Source organism: Mesocricetus auratus, unplaced genomic scaffold, assembly GCF_017639785.1.
Source record: "Mesocricetus auratus isolate SY011 unplaced genomic scaffold, BCM_Maur_2.0 Super-Scaffold_100018, whole genome shotgun sequence".
Taxonomy (NCBI): domain Eukaryota; kingdom Metazoa; phylum Chordata; class Mammalia; order Rodentia; family Cricetidae; genus Mesocricetus; species Mesocricetus auratus.
In genome coordinates this window covers 48,894,452-48,912,295 of record NW_024429199.1, presented here as the reverse complement: position 1 = coordinate 48,912,295, position 17,844 = coordinate 48,894,452, and the positions used below count along the sequence as shown (strand labels likewise).

General features: G+C 40.6%; 1 protein-coding gene across 25 annotated transcripts in view; it reads right to left on the bottom strand.

The window, feature by feature from the left end:
• Positions 1-17,844, bottom strand: part of Afdn (afadin, adherens junction formation factor) — a 115,211-nt gene that overhangs the window by 46,715 nt on the left and 50,652 nt on the right. For 21 of the 25 annotated variants that reach the window (XR_005881846.1, XM_040758237.1, XM_040758239.1 and 18 more), the window contains exons 8-15: positions 17,011-17,178; positions 14,045-14,089; positions 11,178-11,272; positions 10,065-10,327; positions 7,608-7,677; positions 4,780-4,898; positions 1,674-1,735; positions 1,381-1,586 (exon numbers count right to left, since the gene is read on the bottom strand). Coding sequence is in view for 24 of the 25 variants with exons in the window: in XM_040758237.1 (XP_040614171.1) it covers positions 1,381-1,586; positions 1,674-1,735; positions 4,780-4,898; positions 7,608-7,677; positions 10,065-10,327; positions 11,178-11,272; positions 14,045-14,089; positions 17,011-17,178 (1,028 nt within the window). In the remaining variant the exon portion in view is untranslated. The remainder of the gene's footprint in view (positions 1-1,380; positions 1,587-1,673; positions 1,736-4,779; positions 4,899-7,607; positions 7,678-10,064; positions 10,328-11,177; positions 11,273-14,044; positions 14,090-17,010; positions 17,179-17,844) is intronic. The other 4 variants (XM_040758246.1, XM_040758247.1, XM_040758259.1 and 1 more) reach the window with 1 other exon arrangement.

Sequence of the window (17,844 nt, the reverse complement as noted above, 5' to 3'; positions counted from 1 at the left end):
CAATACAAACCAAAATAAAAACTGAAAATTTTAAGTGCATAAGGAATTCACAGCACAGCTATACTAAAGAGAATGATGTTGTGAAAACAGAATTTAAATAACTTGCCAAAATTATTCACTGTGATAATCCTTTTCCATTAACAAAGAGTGCTCCAATTTTACACGGAACCTACGCCTTTCTCACTAGCAGAGAACAGCGAGGACAAACTCTCAAAAGCAGGCTGCCAGTGGAAGCACCTCGGTCTGAAGTCCATACAGGGCAAGGGACAGATAATGACTTTGAGTAACAACTGAAAATGACAGTTTGTGATGATACCAGAGTAACAAAACATTCAGATAAAATGGCCTTCCTTTTTATCTATTCTTTAGCTGGAACAAGACCATCAAACTCCTGTTGTGCTAACCACTCAACTGTGAAAGAAGTATCCGTGGAAAACTTTTGGCTTTTAAAAACAACTCTGCGAATATTAAAAGACCATCTCAGTTCCCCTCAAATTAAACTTCAACCAATTTTTTTTAAATCATCCAACATTTTTTTTTAATTTTTTGAGGACACGGTTTCTCTGTGGAGCTTTGTAGAACAGGCTGGCCTCGAACTCACAGAGATCTGCCTGCCTCTGCCTCCCAAGTGATGGGATTAAAGATGTGTTTAATCACCAAACCATTTAACCAAAGTATTTAACACCGCACTACTAGTTTCTTAGTTGAGTAAAGGCATTGGTTAAGTTAGGAAAACTTTAAAATGTGAAGATTTACTTATAATAACCTTTACAAATTACCTGCAAATATAAAAGTAGCTGTGCCAATTTTGTCAACTATGAATTTTGAGTAGTTAGAAGAATCAACAATTCAAACCATTCTGCCAACAGAGAAGTCCGTACTGGGTGAGAAGTCTAGGCTCATGCCCACCAACCCTACATCTACACTGTCAAGGCTACACACACACACACTCCCACACCACAGCAGGCTCATCACAAAGCAGGAAGTGCCTGATAACCAGCCACCAGGGCCTGTGGGAGGGAGAACGGCTCTCCTCTTGGCACCAGAGAAACATTCAAGGCAGAACTGCACACACACACTGTGTTAATTTCATTCCAGTAAATTAAAGAGAATTCAAAGAAAACTGACCATCACCTCAAGCACTTTCACACAGTGACTAACTTTAAGATGATTGTGTTACAACATACTCAGTTTATCTCCATTTACTCCACAATTTCCAGAAAAGAAATTTTTAAAAAGCTTTTTTGACTTTAAAACCTATGTGTTTTACTTTAAGAAAGAACCCGAGGCTATGAAGGCAAACTTGTAACCAGACCAGGAATGTCACAGAAGCCAACAAGATGACCCCCTCTGCCGCAGGCTTGCTGGGACGACACTCACCTGAATGACCCCTTCCATCATGCTCACCATCTTGTTGACGACAGCAATGGCCTTATGTGTGCGCTCTGTCGGACTGATGTCGGGCCTGTGCTGGCTGGACAATACATACCGGCACGCCATGTATAACACATATGTAGGTGACAACTTAAAATGGACTGTAGAGCTATTGGTATAGTTTATAATGGCAGATAAAAAAGAATCTTCAGCTGTAAAGAAAGAGGAACAGAAAGTATGAACTGGAGAAGAACAGAACAAGAGCTCATCCACTAGTAGTAGAATCTAAAGTAACTCACAGCTTTCCCTGAATTCAACGCTGGCAGGCAGTGTCAGTTCAGGCCCAGCCCCATCCTGAGTTCTAAAAGAAAAACTGACATCACTTAAATTGCCTTAGAGTAGGGTCAACAGGTAAAAACGTCACGTTTGTTTCCACATGGCATTCTGAAGTGTTAGATCAGACACAGAACAGTCTCTAGCCTCTCCTGTTAACCTAGTCACACACTCAGATGAATGGACAGTAGATAGACTCCTTCAATGACAGACTTATAGTGTGAGGGCATAAGACACACCTGTATGAATTATTAATGAGCACCACACGTTGAAGACAAGGAACTAAGCCGCCCAGCTCAGGTAACAATGAACAGATCGAGTTTTCTAGTGATTTACAGACCAGCCAACTGAACTAGTCTTTTCCATTGGCAAAGAGCTCCATCCTTATTATCTCACCTTTGCCAAGCATGTAGAGGTGAATAAAAAGAAAAGAATACCAAGGGACTAGAGGAAATTGCCTAATGGTTAAAAAAGATGCCGAGAACAGAGTGTGGATCCCAGTACCCATGTAACACACACACACACACACAATCTAAAGAAAAAACACAATGTAAGTTAACACAGTTATCATTTTTAAAGCAAAGTTCTTTGCATAAAATTATATTATTCAAAGTTTACTTCAGTCTGTAATTTAACAATTTGAGTTTACCTTAAGAATTTAGGAAAGGGACGGGCGTTGGTGGCGCACGCCTTTAATCCCAGCACTCGGGAGGCAGAGGCAGGAGGATCTCTGTGAGTTCGAGGCCAGCCTGGTCTACAAGAGCTAGTTCCAGGACAGCCTCCAAAGCCACAGAGAAACCCTGTCTCGAAAAACCAAAAAAAAAAAAAAAAAAAAAAAAAAAAAAGAATTTAGGAAAACAGTATGATTTAAATGTATGATTATTTCAATACAGATCTTAAAAATAAAAGAAAAAAAATAAACACAGCCCTGGCTGGCATGGAGCTATTTCGACCAGGCTGACCTCAAACTCATAAACTTAGAGATTTGCTTGCCTCCAGCATTAGCTGTGTGCACTACCTTGCTTGGCTGGCAGTTTCAAATTTTTAAAAGAATTATCTTGGCCAGGCAGTGGTGGCACACACCTTTAATGCCAACACTCGGGAGGCAGAAGCAGGTGGTTATTTTTGAGTTTGAGGCCAGCCTGGTCTACAGTGTGAGTTCCAGGACAGCCAGGGCTACACAGAGAAACCCTGTCTTGAGAGGGAAAAAAAAAATTAGCTTGAATAAACTGTATAAATTACTCATTTCATTATTTTAACAAACTTAGTAAAGAGTTCATATTAACTGGAAAAAGAAAAAAAAACCCACTGGAGATGATTAACAGAAAAGCCATTCCCATCACTCGAAAGGATGTTTGTACTTGCTTAAAATTATAATTTTAAACCTATTAATTAAAATGACTAAGATTTTAATACTACACCAATTAAGTACTGCTAATCTCAGCATTGTCAATGTGCAAACTTGAGTAGGAATAAGAAGGGCTTATGTTTCCACCCTATCTGAATATCAACAAGCAATATCCTTAGTGTAAGTAAAACTTTTAATACTAGCCTTACGTTGCAAGAAATTATCAAAATATGTTGTTTTGTTCTTGTAAGAAATAATTTAATTAGCCTTCGCATGGCTGTTTTGCTATAGCACGAGCGTATTTACTTGTTTAAACGGTCTGTGTCTCCTCTTCCACCACATACAGATACATGGCTGTGGTCATTACAATACCAACTTATGCCAGGAAGATCTCTGTGAGTTCCAGACCAGCCTGGTCCACACACTGACGTCCAAGACCACCCAGGACTATATAGTGAGGCCCATCTCAGACAAATCAAGAAGAAAACCAATACTGATTCAATACTTCACCACAATGGATCCCATAATCTATTATTCTGTATTACCCAAAACAAGTATAAACACAGAAGAAAACCATCTTTTATGATATCCAATAGTCACACAGACAAAAAAAAAATCTTACATGAATAGCCAAAAAACTCACAATAAAAATATTGTGACATGACAGACTTCGAAGATCCTCCATGGAAGGCCTCACCCTCCCTGGGGAGCAAAAAGGGGATGGGAGAGGGAGTCGGTGGGAGGCAGGGGAGGAGGGGAGGGAGAGGGAACTGGGACTGACATGTAAAACAAGCTTGTTTCTAATTTAAATTAAAAAAGAACAAGAAAAAATAATACTGTGATACTTACTGATAACTACCTATTTCATTATTGAACTAAAGTTATTAATAATCTTTTGATACACAGTGCCCTCTGCTGGAGGATGGCAAAGTAATAGAAGACGTTTTATGGCCTATGGCTGGACTGACAATTGATTCTAACCATAGGCAAGTCTCCTGCTTCTGCCAACCATCTGTTCTGGATCTCTGACAAGAACAGGAAGCATGCCTTCTTCAAAGCCCTGTCAACAGTATCCTCGGCTCCCCGCCAACAACACATGGAGTTCACTTGGCATTTCCTTCTCCCCATCTGTGACCTCAAGGGCTCTAAGTGCCTCAACGTCACTTGACAGTGAGCACTGGGACACAGCCTGCTACTACAGCACTTACAACAAAGAATCCTGATTTATGAAGGCTTAAAAGACAACAGAAAACAGAGAAGCGCTGTGATAAGACAGGAGGCACCAACGTAATTCACCCTCAGCTGCCTCAGCAGGGAGACATATCACAGGAGTGTCTGCGACAGGGAATGTCTCTCTAAAATTATTTTTGTCTTTACATATTTTTGATTTCTTCTAGAAATGGAAGCAATAATTAATTTTCTTTATAAAAATGATCACATACTAAAATGTTATGAAAACTCTCTTTCTCTAAACGCTTTGAAACAGCCAACTTAAAAGGGAAAGTGAAACTCAATCTGCCTGAGTCAGGAAGGTTACCCTGTGGCAAGTAAGGAATACAATTACTAAACATTCATTTTTATTTTTCTTCAATTCACTAATATAAAGGTGCTCATAAAAGCCTAGTAAACTTTGTAAAACTTCTGGCTAAATCTACAAACTCAGCAATCTTTACCCAAAGCCTCGTCTAAGGGTGCTGGCTTCTCTCACACTTGGTCAACGTTACCTGCTTTCTCTTCGTCGGTAATCCTGCTCCTGGTCCAGGCGGATCATTGGCTTCACCATCCCTCGCTCAGCTGTGCTGGAGGCAGAGGACACTCTGTCACTGTCCAGTCTAGTAGTACTCTGTACCGAGGGAAGCCACAGTGTGTTAGGAACACCTCACACCCCAACCAGTCAAGCTTTACCCTTAGACTGCAGGTGGAAATCTCACGTGGGTTGCTATGCAGGGAAGGTGAGACCACATAACAGATAACTCAGAAACACAAGTCAGAAGGTCACAGCAGTGAATGTCAGGAGCATGAATAACACAGCCATTCTGATTTTCAAAGAGCAAGGAAAAACCTTAGCAACAAAATAGGAAGACAAAATATTTTGAAAGAATAGTCATTTTACTTCCCCAAGTTACAGTCACAAAAACAAAACTGGCCAGCAGATGGCACTGTTTTTAGGCTTGAAAACGTCAAACAAACAAAACTTATAAAGGACCAGTAATGGCAATGGAAAAACAAATTAGGGCATGTTTAAGTGCTTATATACTAACGAATTATTTTTAAATGACTTAGGAAAACAAAACCAAACCCTGCCCACAATGAACACTGTAACACAGTACAGAAGGGCATGCGGATGGACAGTGCACACCTGCCTCCCTATGGCCCAAGCACTCTGCAAAGGGTCCACCAATGTCCTAAGAGTCGTCTATATACTATGGATAATGCACTTTCATTTCCCTTCTATTTACCAAGACTTCTATGTTGGGTACATATTGTGAAACATTCTGCGTGGCCTCTGAAGTATTTATTCACCTGTATGTGCCAAGGTTCTTGCAGCATGGCACTATTCAAAGCATTAGAGGAATAACAACAATCCATGAAACAGGATCCTTGTGTCCAGAGTTCACAGACCGCATCATCAATGAGCAAGCAGAGATACCAGATAGTAAAAATGGTTACACAAAAGCAGTAGCATGACCTCATCAGGAGGATGGGCTAAGACAAGAAGGGGCCAATCGTGTAGAAACAAAGAGTAAGGCCTAGCAGAAGGTAAAGAGCCTCAGATGAAAGGAATGGGCACGCATGAACGGAGTGTAAGGGGAGGGAAGAACTACCTGCAATGCCCTTGAGGGAGGGAAATCATAGAATCAGTTGTGAACCAGGTGAAGGCCGGGTATGTGGGCTGGAAAGATACTGGAGACTTGGACAGCAGGGCCCCAAGAGAAACAAGCGCGTGTCTCTAAAATTCAAGAGCAGTCACAACCAGCAAGAGCTGGCCAGTAACACCTGAGAGGAACTGCTGCTCACAAAAGAACACTGCTCTTTTACATGAGTATGAGCGCTAACAAGTAAGGAGAGGCCACAGGATGTGACAGTCCTCATGCAGGAGTTGTGCAAGGAAAGGAATCAAAGGCAAGTTGCAACAGACTTCAGCTGGGCAAAGCCATGATTGTTCGTATAACTAACTAAAATGGAGAAGATGAGAAAGAAGTTTAAGAAAAAAAACAAAACAAAAGCCAGGCTTAATTTGCTATGTTAAATTTCAAGTACCCATTGGATACATTAATAGGAAGTTAATCAAGCCTCTAATTTCAGTATGGGAAGACCAGGGTCAAAGACACACATTAGGGGATAGTGGACATCAAATGCTGTCATATTAGGCAACATGGAAGGTCACCAAAGGAACATGCAAAAATAGAAGAAACAGGGCTCAAATCAGACAGCTTAGCTCTCCAATGATCAAAAGTGTATCTGAGAAAGAGGTACCAACAATCTACTAGAAAGAGTCACCACACCATGATCCAGGAGTAAAGACAGAGCAGCCTGGAAGTAGAAGAGTATGTATCAAAGAGCAGTTGTAAGTAGACACTACTGTAACAAGAACACAGACAACACAGCAGAGGGCAGGAGCCTGGCAGAAGCAACAAACCTTAGAACTTAGATCAGCCACCTCAGACGATGCTTTCCAGAAACTGCTGAGAACTGGAGCAGCAGAATGGGACAGTTGGGACAGTGACTGAAGGAATACAGTGAACTAATCAGAGAATCTACGCCATATTTTGATACTGATGAGAAAGAATGTCCCTGGCTTAGGTGCATCATGGTCTCCAACATACCACATCTCAAGAAGACTGCTTCCCCTTAATTGTGGCTCTGACTTGCTTCAACCAATAAAAGGCAGACAAAAGCGGGCCTAATCCTTAAGAAGACCTGCAAGTTCAAGGCCCCGGTCCTCCACTTGACCACAAGTTTTGACTGTTCTCCCTTAAGAGTCCTTTGGAAAGAAACAGCACAGAGAGGCAGGGTGGGTAGTCCCAGGAGTGTGTCACTGATTCACCCACTAGCTGACTGCAGTCACATGAGGAACCAGAAGCGAGACCAGTACACTGGCCGCCCTAGTAAACTCAACCCAGTTCACACGTTATCAACAAATTAAGTGGCTGCTGTTTCAGTTCACGGAGTTTACGGTGACTGCAATCCAGGAACGGATCACCAAGATGAAGAGAGGAGTGACTTGTACATCCAGGAATGAAGAGTTACTCAGAGAAATGAGCCACCACGGGACGCAAAGGAGCAAGGGCGCACTCCCTCAGCATGCTCTGGCCAGAGGCTGCCTACACAGCAGCAGCAGAGGCAACACACACCCCACTGAAAGAAAAAGCACTGTCTTCTGACTTCAGAACAAAGGACACTGGCTACCTTTCATTTATGAACCACCAGGTGAGCAGACGCAGCAGAGAAGGCTACTGTGAGGTCTTCACAAAGGAGCTTTTGTTGTTGGGCTCCTATAACATCCAATCCACTAGACAGATGGTCAGGTCATGAATCCGTATCCACCTACCCTGCTTACTGGCAATGCTGTCCCACTGTGAATATCTCCTCCCAAATCAAAGGTTGTCTCCTGAATGGCTCTATTGAATGAAAAAGAAACATAAAAATTAAATTTCAACTGACAACGTAGTACTCTTAACACAGCAAGAATAGGTAGGTTAAGTATTCCAATATTCAAAGCTCATTAATAAACTCATTTATTTTGGCATATAGACTTTTTTAAAAAGCTACACTAAATATGTGAACTTTTTTATTAGGAAGTATGCTAAGCATCCTCAGGCCCGTTTTATATTTTTGGTTGTAAGCCTAGCCTTTAACGGCTGAGCCATCTCTCCAGCCCTGGACCCTGTTTTTAAAACCACATGTTAATAACCAAAACTGGGGCTGGAGAAACAGCTCCATGGTTAAGAGTACTTGCTGTTCTTGGTAAAGAACCTGAATTCAATTACCAGCACAACTATCTATAGCTCCAATTTTAGGGGATCTAACACACTCTTCTGGCCTCTGTAGGCATCAAACAAGCATACATGTAAGCAAAACATTTGTACACATAAAGAAAATAAAAACGTTAAAATACTACAAAAAAACCGTATTTCAATATAAAAATCGTGTTTTCAATAGGAGCAAAGGTGAGGCAGGCACAGATGAGGAGCACATGCAACACACCGGTTCCAACCCAAGGAGAAAAGAGTCCCAAAGGTGCCTGCAAGCCAACAAGAATAAGGCAATGGCTATTTCTGGATTGCTCTAGCATCTGAGAACTACATGGTTTAATTTCAAAGTTTGAGTGCTAGACTGAAACAAGTAAGCAATGTTGAAATTCAAATCATTTTTCTATTAGAAATTCCTCTATATAATTCTCTAAGAACATGAAATATCTTGCAATATAAGCAATATCATACTAAATGGTCATTAACTTTCTGTGTGTAACTGTCTCTAAGCCATCAGTTTGGGTACTTCAGGAAGTGTGATGATACGCTGATATGTGAATTATTTACCTATCAGTCTTGATCCAATGAATACATATATGTCATTGTTCTGTTCTGAGTACTAGGGTATGTATGATTCTTACAGCTAAAGGTCATAACATGATGGTGTATAAGGCAGTACGAAGTCACCTTGGACTCAAAAAAAAAACAAAACAAAACAAAAACCCCTGCAACTCATAGTGAGAAAGTAGAAACACTTCATATACTTCACTTGGAACTTCAAACACCCTTTTGCCTAAATGAGTGCATGTCACTATGTGTCCACACTGAAGAAAAAAACCATTAACTCTGAATAGTACTACCTGGTCCAAAGTGTCAGATCTGTGAAGGTAACCAATGACACACTAGGTCTCTGTGAGTTTGAGGCTAGTCCGGTCTACAGTTGAGTTCCAGGCCAGTTGGGGTTACAAAAACCAAACAAAATGTAGGTGGGGCAGCACAGAGAGTCCACCCACACACCAGTTTGTAGGTTGGCCTATGTTTATATTCTTTGGGCAGGTTACACTTCCGTGGACTTAGAAGTTTTTTGTAAATAACATAAGAGTTATGGCAGTCATTTCTCCAAAATCAGTATCTTGTTAACTTATACAATAGATAACAAAGTAGCTTAACAATGTATGCTTCCAAAATAATTGACAAAAGAAAAGTTACTCTTCACAAAAAAAAAAAAAAAAAAAAAAGGTTTAACATAACAGACCACATTACAAGACCTCATGAAAACACTAGGTGGAGCTAAAATGTTCTGAATTCTTATACAGATGCACCTCCCCGACAGCCCCTTGTGTTACTAGAGTGAGGAGGGCGGTTTTTTAAATCCGGTTTATTAAATCCTATTAGTTACGTAGGGTGATGGCTCAAATCACAGGTCAGCTTTACAAGTAAGAAACTTTAATACAACTGGCAGAACTTCCAACGTCAATATTATGTCAGAATCTTTTTTTGTTTCAAAACCAATCCAAATTTAAAATAAACTCCTAATCCATAAACTTCACTTTGGTATTTAAAGGTTTTATTTTTATTGTACATAGGTGTTTTGCCTGCATGTTATGTATGTGCAACACATGTGTGTAGGACCCACAGCAGAATCCCTGAACTGGCAGTACGGACAGTTGAGAGCTGCCTGACTCACCCTGGGTCCTCTGCAAGAACAGCAACTGCTCTTAAGCACTACGCCATGTGTATCACCAGACCCTTCGTTTTACATAAGTGATGGGGAAAATGGGCGTGAGTAAAAGTGCTTGCTGGTTTGACAGCGTAACAACCTGAATGTGATCCACAGGCAGGAGAAAAAGCCCACTCCTATAAAAATCCTCTCACCTTCAGAAAAGGAACAGGCACACACAAATGCACACACAAATACACAGAGAAAATTTTAAACAATGCAATAAAAACTGAAAATAAAAAAACGTGTACATCTAGTTGAAATTACTTTATAGCCAAAGCACTCTAAAATCCTTAAGCTGGTCTATCACACTCACCCAGGTTTATGTCTTGGGCCCTTGACCATCAGGCCTCCATCCACAGACCTCTTCGAAAGAGCGTGGTCCTGAATGGGGTCCACAAACTTGAACACATGTGAGGAGCCGAACTGCACTGTCATGCCGCTCTGCAGCATGGTCGTCTCCGAGATGCGCTGGCCATCCACGTACGTCTCTGCATCCACACTTCTGGGTGTCACAGTGACCACTCCATCCATGTTAGTGAGGTCACAGTGATGGGGCTGAATTCCTGGGCCAAACAACTGAAAAGAGAAGGAAAAGACAGTTCCACCATCAAGTACACAGTGCTTAAAAAAATTCAAGTTCTGTCGTGATAAATGCAGACTAGCAAGCCCTGGATTTTTTGTTTTCTTAAGTGGATTTCTTTTATAGTGTAAAACTATGTCAAAATAGCTGGACATTTTTAACATCTAACAACTTTTTTCAAGCATACTGTAACTCTGCTTTATTAATCATATGACTGGGGCTCAGGAAGTACTTCAGTAGTATGGTCCTTGGCAATTTCCATGAGACGCTGGGTTCCAACCCCAGGATCCCACCCCAACATACACACAAAGCATATCATCTTAAACACTAACTATGCAATGAATAGATGAATCTATAGAGGAAACTGTTATTTTAAAAAAACCTTACTTACATTTTACTGTGTTAAGAACTAATGAATCATATGAATCAGAGCTACAAACCCAACCGTTTTACTACTATACAGAAATAATAAGTAAAGAGCAAAGGTGATTTAGTCAAGTCCAACGTCAAATGCTGACATTCCTACTTCAAGTTCTTAAGATGTTCAGGGAATGCTGACTGAGAGCAGGCACAGTCATCCTAAGACAGACTTATCAACTGTTACCAGCACCGTTGCTTCCTAAACAGAAGTAAGCAGACAGGAATGTTACAGCAGCAGCACACACTTCTGGAGGTGCATTCTGGACACAAGAACATCATGTTCTCTCTATACTAAAGCAGAAGAAAGTGACTTAAGAGTTAAATACAAGGTCTATCCTTTTCATTCATTTATGAGGCTGGTTCCTTGACGTGTGCTATTGACTACTGATAGGAAGAATGACAGTAAAAGGCTTATGCAGCAAGTACCTGGATAGAATTGTCATCGAACTTCTCTGTCCCGACTTCAGTCACACTTAATTGAAGGCGGTATAACTTTGGCTTGTCTCTGGAGTCAGAGCCATCTGTGAGAAGAGAGGACATTGGGCTCTGTTTGTGGGGTCTAATGACCTTGTGTTTGGAACAAACAAGTCATTTTACTAAGGACAGTACAGTTTTACTTCTCAGAATTCCTCTCCCAGGACTCTCCAACTAACATCATACACCGCAACACACAGACACAGACACCAGTTAGCTTCTGTTTGTACAAAATGCTGTCATTAATCCCAACACTTTCCAATTAAACTTTTTTCCCCCAGCACACTACCCTAGAAATTCCTTTTGTGCCTCTGCAGACGGAATTGTAGTGAGAACACAGAGTAAGGCCACATCAGCCACTACTTCAACGCAGGGCAGAAGTGCCATGCACCCTTAAGTTCGCAGCACAATACAAGGTGAGTACTACAATGCCTTAACTGTGCGACCCTCCCAGCTCACCCAGACCTCCAGAATCACAGTCTAAATCTCAAGTGCTCCAGGGTGTACCACTGATAAGAAATGCTACTGAAATAAGTGCTTAACTTCCTTCAGAAAAACTGGGGTCAAAGGTGGAAAGGGAATCCTCTTTAGCTTTTTATTTTTTTTAATTTGTTCCTTGAGATTTCACACGTTTTGATCATATTCATGCCACCAACTCATCCAGATTATCCCTGCTTCCGGACCCACCCAACTCTGTGTCCTTTAAAGAAAACATGGAGGTAACTACCACAGGCCTGACTTTCTGTGATGGGTAAGGATCAGGAAAGGGAGCAGCATTGCTGGCCTCTAGCCCACTCACTCCCACCCACTGTATCCCATCTGTAGTAATAGTATTTCTTCAGAGTCAACAAGATAAATGCACCTCACAGAACCTAAGAATTAACATACAATTCCAGGCTTCCATTACAGTTGCAACACTGAGTACAGGCTGCAAACACACCAAGCAAGGCTTCCTTATGAAAGCAAGTGTGAGTCTCCCCAGTTTGTTTCATGACTGCCCAAGTAATTTTCAATAATTTACTCAAATATTCAGTCACTGGAATCAGATGTTAGCATTGAGAAGTTCAGAAGTTTGGAGGACTATGGTGTGTACACAGACTGTTAAATCTTAAAATCTCTCAGTTCTTACAAACAAAAGACACCATAAACACCTAAGTTCTCTAGAACCAACTTTAGTTTTATGGTATAAAAAGTATCATTGTGCTGATATATTACATTCCTGAAATATTATCAAATCGAACATCTGGGTGAAGTAAGATGAAACTGAACTATGTCCGAGTATACATGCCTCAGAGACCTCCCCAAATGGCCTATCAATGTTGTTTTCCTTTGGGTTGGAATCTTTTCACCTCTAATTATTCACAGAAACTCTGGACTCCAAGGAGACATTAAAGACATTGATTAGCTTGATTCATGTCAGCACTGTGTGTACGGAGTCTGAAGGAAGAGACTTCTAAAGCCAGCATCATGTTAAGACCCTGTCTCAAGAAGAAAACAAAAGCTTTGTAGGCTTTTCCAGGAAGTGGACTCCTCTCCTCCTGGAATGTTCACTACTGTGTTTGACTGTCACGGGCAGTTAACAAACCAGGCCCCCAACAATTCCAAGCTCCTTGGTAGGTAGGCCACACTAGCTTTCCTTAATAATTAATGTTCTAGAGCAACCAGTTATACTAAAAGTGAAAGAATACAACACAGCCACACAAATAACATATATGAATTACAAAGGAACAAAGTAAGTTGCCATGTGAGTCAAAGACACAGGAACACCAAAGACATGTCTGTTAGGAGCAATGTTCACACCCACATTCTTCTGCAGCTAACAACAACAACAACAAAACAAACAAAAAAACTTGACATTTTGATACCAACAGAGTCAGGGCTTGCTTTCCCAGTCTCTCCTTTCTTACCACTTGATTGTATGCATAGACAAATTTGTATGGAGTGCAGAGAATCTAACAGCTACAGGACAAGTGGATGACAGAGCATCTAGTCCAAGCTGAGGGAGGTGGCAAGTGAGGGCGGCTGGAAGAGCTCGGTGCCTCTGACTTCCTCCCAGTGGCAGCCACCTCCAGCGCTGGCCTGGAAGCCGACGAGCACAAACAGGAGTAGTATGGGTGCTCCCTCAACCTCCATTCCAGTTGTCTCCCATCTCCACGGAGCACTCTACACAGTCAACTGTCCACAGCACCTGGCTGCCTCTCCAAGGAAAAGTATGACATCTGAAGCACTACAGGCCAGACACAATAGGCTACCAGAGCCCTAGCCAAGTTTCAGATTGTAACTTCTCCCCAAATTTTGTGTTATTCACATATATTTAATATACCACATACCTTGGGGATAGAACCTGCCTTTAAACATGAATTCCATGACCAACTAACATACACCTTAACACACAGCCTACAGGAAACAGCACCCAGCATATTTAGAATGCCCATTACAAGAGGCGCTTCCCTGTGTGTCTTCACATCAGCACTTAAGACATTTGGAATTTGGAGTGAGGGATGCTTAGCCTGTCCTGTAGGTATGAAAGGGACACAAACCAAACACAGCACAAGAGCTCTTAGAGGCCCTTTGTTTGCAGTCTCTACAGTCTCTAGTCAATCCTCTGCCTACATTCACTTCCCAAAATGAACCTGGGAAATGAAAGCAGCAGGAAAAGCTTCCAATAAATTACCTGGGGCTGGACATAGGGCACTAAGTAGATACAAAAAGAAAGAGAACATGCTGCACGTCTTATACGTAGTGTGCTCGGTCAACATTGTTTACCTAAGAGGTTGTTAGTGCCCCGATTACAAAAGTAGTATTAAGCATAGCGTTACCTTCGTAAGTGTGATAGCTGCAGTAGGCAAAGTGACTCCTTCTCCCTGGGATTAAGGGACAAGGCAGGGCCCAGGTGAAGGCGGCAGCAGCAGGAGAGAGACCATGCAGAACAGGTGAGAGAGGGAAGGAGGAGAAGAGAGGCACAGGGTGAGCTTCAGTGACATGTTTCAAAGGAAGAAATGGCAGATTTTACCCACTAGCACTGAGAGCTGTGTAGAAAAGACTACAGTGGAGCCCAGTCAGTGTTTTAGAAACCTGTGCAGACTGTTAAGGAAAACAGCAGGACAACAGGTGAGTCACCAGGCAGCAGGACAGCTTGTGTTAACAGGAGTTAACCTGAATGGAGACTCCCACCCCATTTGGTTGGCTCCTTCTGCTCAAAGAACACAGGAAAGTCAGTACCGACTCCCACTCTTCTACAACACTGTAAATATACCAGCAACTCAGAAACTCCTTGGCAGGTCTTCCACATTGAGAATGTGCCCAGTGGAAATATATTCCTCATCCACTCACAACATATCAGCACACATGAATACTTCTCATAATGGAACATTATTCACTCAGCAATCTGATCTAAAAAGGTATCATGGCATAGTTCTGATGCAAAAAGACCTTATTTCTAGCACTCAGCCCTACCACCAAAACCATTACCTTTAGGATAAAAGCAATGTTTCCTCACCCTGGGTACCTGTGCAATAATAAAGGCAGTTCTTCCCAACTGTCCAGAGAACTTGGAAGGGAGTGTGGGCCTGGAGAGTCACTGACACTGACACTGACCTGTGTGCACCTGGCATCAGAGACAGTCTTACTCATATCCAAGTCTATATAAGGGTCTCATTAAATGTTGCCAAAGGTAACAGAGTGCTAAGAAACATACTAGTGAAAATGTAATTATGTTGTAGTATTTGATGAAAAGTAGTACAGAATTACTCTTTACTCAGAGTCTATCATCTTTTAAAAAAAAACATTATATGCATATGATTGTCTGAGAGACAAATAAAAACTAAGCAGTCAGAATGGAAGCACTAATTAAAAGATGAGGTTGGATTTAATCTTGTGTTGTTATTATTCTATCTCTAAGGCCCAGAATGATGTCTAATACAGCCTCTCTGCTATCTACCATTATCTATGTTCTACTATACATTTAAAAAGCACTATCAACTGCTAACAACTAAGACTCTTCAACTGTTAAAAATAAGTTCTACAACTGATGCAATTACCGCCCCCGCCCCAAGATAGAGTTTCTCTGTATAGACCTGGCTGTCCTGGGACACTTTATTGACCAGAATGGCCTCACGCTCACAGAGATTCACCTGTCTCTGCCTTGTGTTGGGATTAAAAGTGTGCAACATCACCAACCAGCTCTGATGCAACATTTTAATGAACCCATACTTGAAAGGCAGCCTAAAATTCTCAGTAAAAACCAATGGTGTTTCTGCCATTGCTCCTTAACACAGGGTGTTCTAATTCACAGTGAAAAACAAAACTTCAAAATGAATTTCCTGGTCACAGAACTAAGGAAAAAGCAGCAGTGATCAATTCCTCACAAACTGCTCAGCAATGAAAACAGGTCCTCAAGCATAATTAAAAATAAAACTACTCCCCTAGAACCACACTGTGATGGCTACAAATTACAGTGGCTTTCAAAGCACTACTATTATATTCTGCATCAATGTAACTCAGCTATCTCCTAAGACTGCTGAACCACAAAAGACATATCTAATCCCTAGTTAATTATAATAGCCAGCTGGGTGAAGCATAAGCAACCTTAGAAATAAAAATGAACATTAAAAACCAAAGGAGGGTAATGTGGAAGGTCAATGCAATAGGGAATATAATATATTTATTTACCAGAATAAGAGCTTACACACAAAAGGCTGGGGAGTCAGAAGCGTGTCAGGCTTCCAGGGGAAGAGAGGAGAAGAAGAGGGATTCGTTTCTCTTTCACTTCCTTTTATCTCCACCTGTCCTAAATTTCCTTATCCCCACCCTTAGGGTGGATAGCTTTGTGGGGCTCACCCTTACAATTCCCATTTTAGTCTAAATAGAAGATTTAAATTTGATACAAACTTAAACATTGTGGGGCTCACCCCTACAGGAGGGAAGAAAAAGCCTGACCAAGGAGCCATATATTATTTATGCAATGTATTCTTTTTGTGCTGGTTTCCTCTAACTACTAATGGCTCTTACTTTAGTTCCCAACTAGGAGGAGGTAGATGAAGTGACTTCATCATATTCAATAACACAGGTCACATAACAGCATCTTAACTAAACTAGAAATGATGTAACTTTAGCTGACTGATAAACATGTCGTGAAGAGCACATACATGCAAATACATACTACATGGGGATGTGTGTTACATGGAACACTTAAAGAGTGTCAGTGTACTTGCCTATCTGGTGACTAAGTTATGGCAAGACCCTTAGCTATAAAAATATTATAAGCAATATAATTAAAAGATTAATGTGAATATAAATTTATGATGTTATTCTAAAACACCCTACTAGTTACTAAGATAAGTTTCAAAGATATACTATTAAATCTAAGGACATTCCTTTTGAACACTGTACATACATCATAATTAACAGTACAATCTCTCTCCCTCATACGCATACATACACACAGACTGGTGCCAGGAAGAGCAAATTTCAATTTGTTTTAGTACATTAACTAAAGACACTTCGGAAAATTTTTCTGAAAAGTAACTGGCTATCTAAAACTTTTAAATGTTACTCATACTTTAAAGCTTGTGTTAGATTCATTTTTGTTCACGTGAACTCTCTATGTTCATGTATAATTAATGTATTCTGTGACCTAAGGTTTTTTTTCTTGGTTTTTTGAAAAATATTGTCATTTTATGAATGTTACACTTCTTAAGTAAATGGATACTTAAAAATAATACATTAGAAAGTAGAAACATTTCAGCTAAAAACATTTATTTCCTGACATGGCCAATTTTCTCACCTGGACTTAACTCTACTAAGTAGGGCAGTTTCTCAGGAGGAAGAGTAGAACCATAGCCAGACCCGTCGACCCTATCCTTCCCCTTCAGCGGCTTCCCTTCAACATGCTTCTTCATTTTCTTTGGGATATAGTCCGGTGGCCTCCTCTTCAATTGAAAGACTAAAATCCCTAGAACGGTGACAATGGCAATTATCAACGGAGCAAACTTGGTGGGTGATGATCACTGACTGACAACCATTGGCCCAAACATTACCAAGAAGATGTATTTTAATCACATCTGCCAAAGAGTAGAGGAGCAAAGTTCACCCAATTGATAACTAACTTACTCAGTGGAGGATGAACTAGTCTAGTCTCTAACAAACAATGTGCAGAAATTATTTTTAATCTACTAAAGAGAAAAATATGCTAGTAAACAACAGGTTAGTTTACAAGTAAATGAACTTGCAGTTGTAGATAGACCTATCAACATTCACACAAATACACATACGCAAACATCTCAGCTGATCTGATTTTTATTTAACCCAAAAGAATTAACTCAAAATTCAAAACCACTTTCAAAATGAGGCTTAACTTTTATAACTGCCTAGAATAGTGGAGAGTAAGTATTTTAGTAATTATTCTTAGGGTTTTTGTGTTTTTAAATTATCGCTCTAGATGCAGTATGAATATTATATAATTATTAGATATGACTAGCAAGGATTTTATGTCTTCATTAACATAAAGGCACTCACCTAGAAAGTCAACTGTATCAACCTTAATGCTAGAAACTATACTTCATCAAAAGCACAATTTTAAACACTTTGCTGCTTTGAAACAGAGGGAAATGTCTGAACA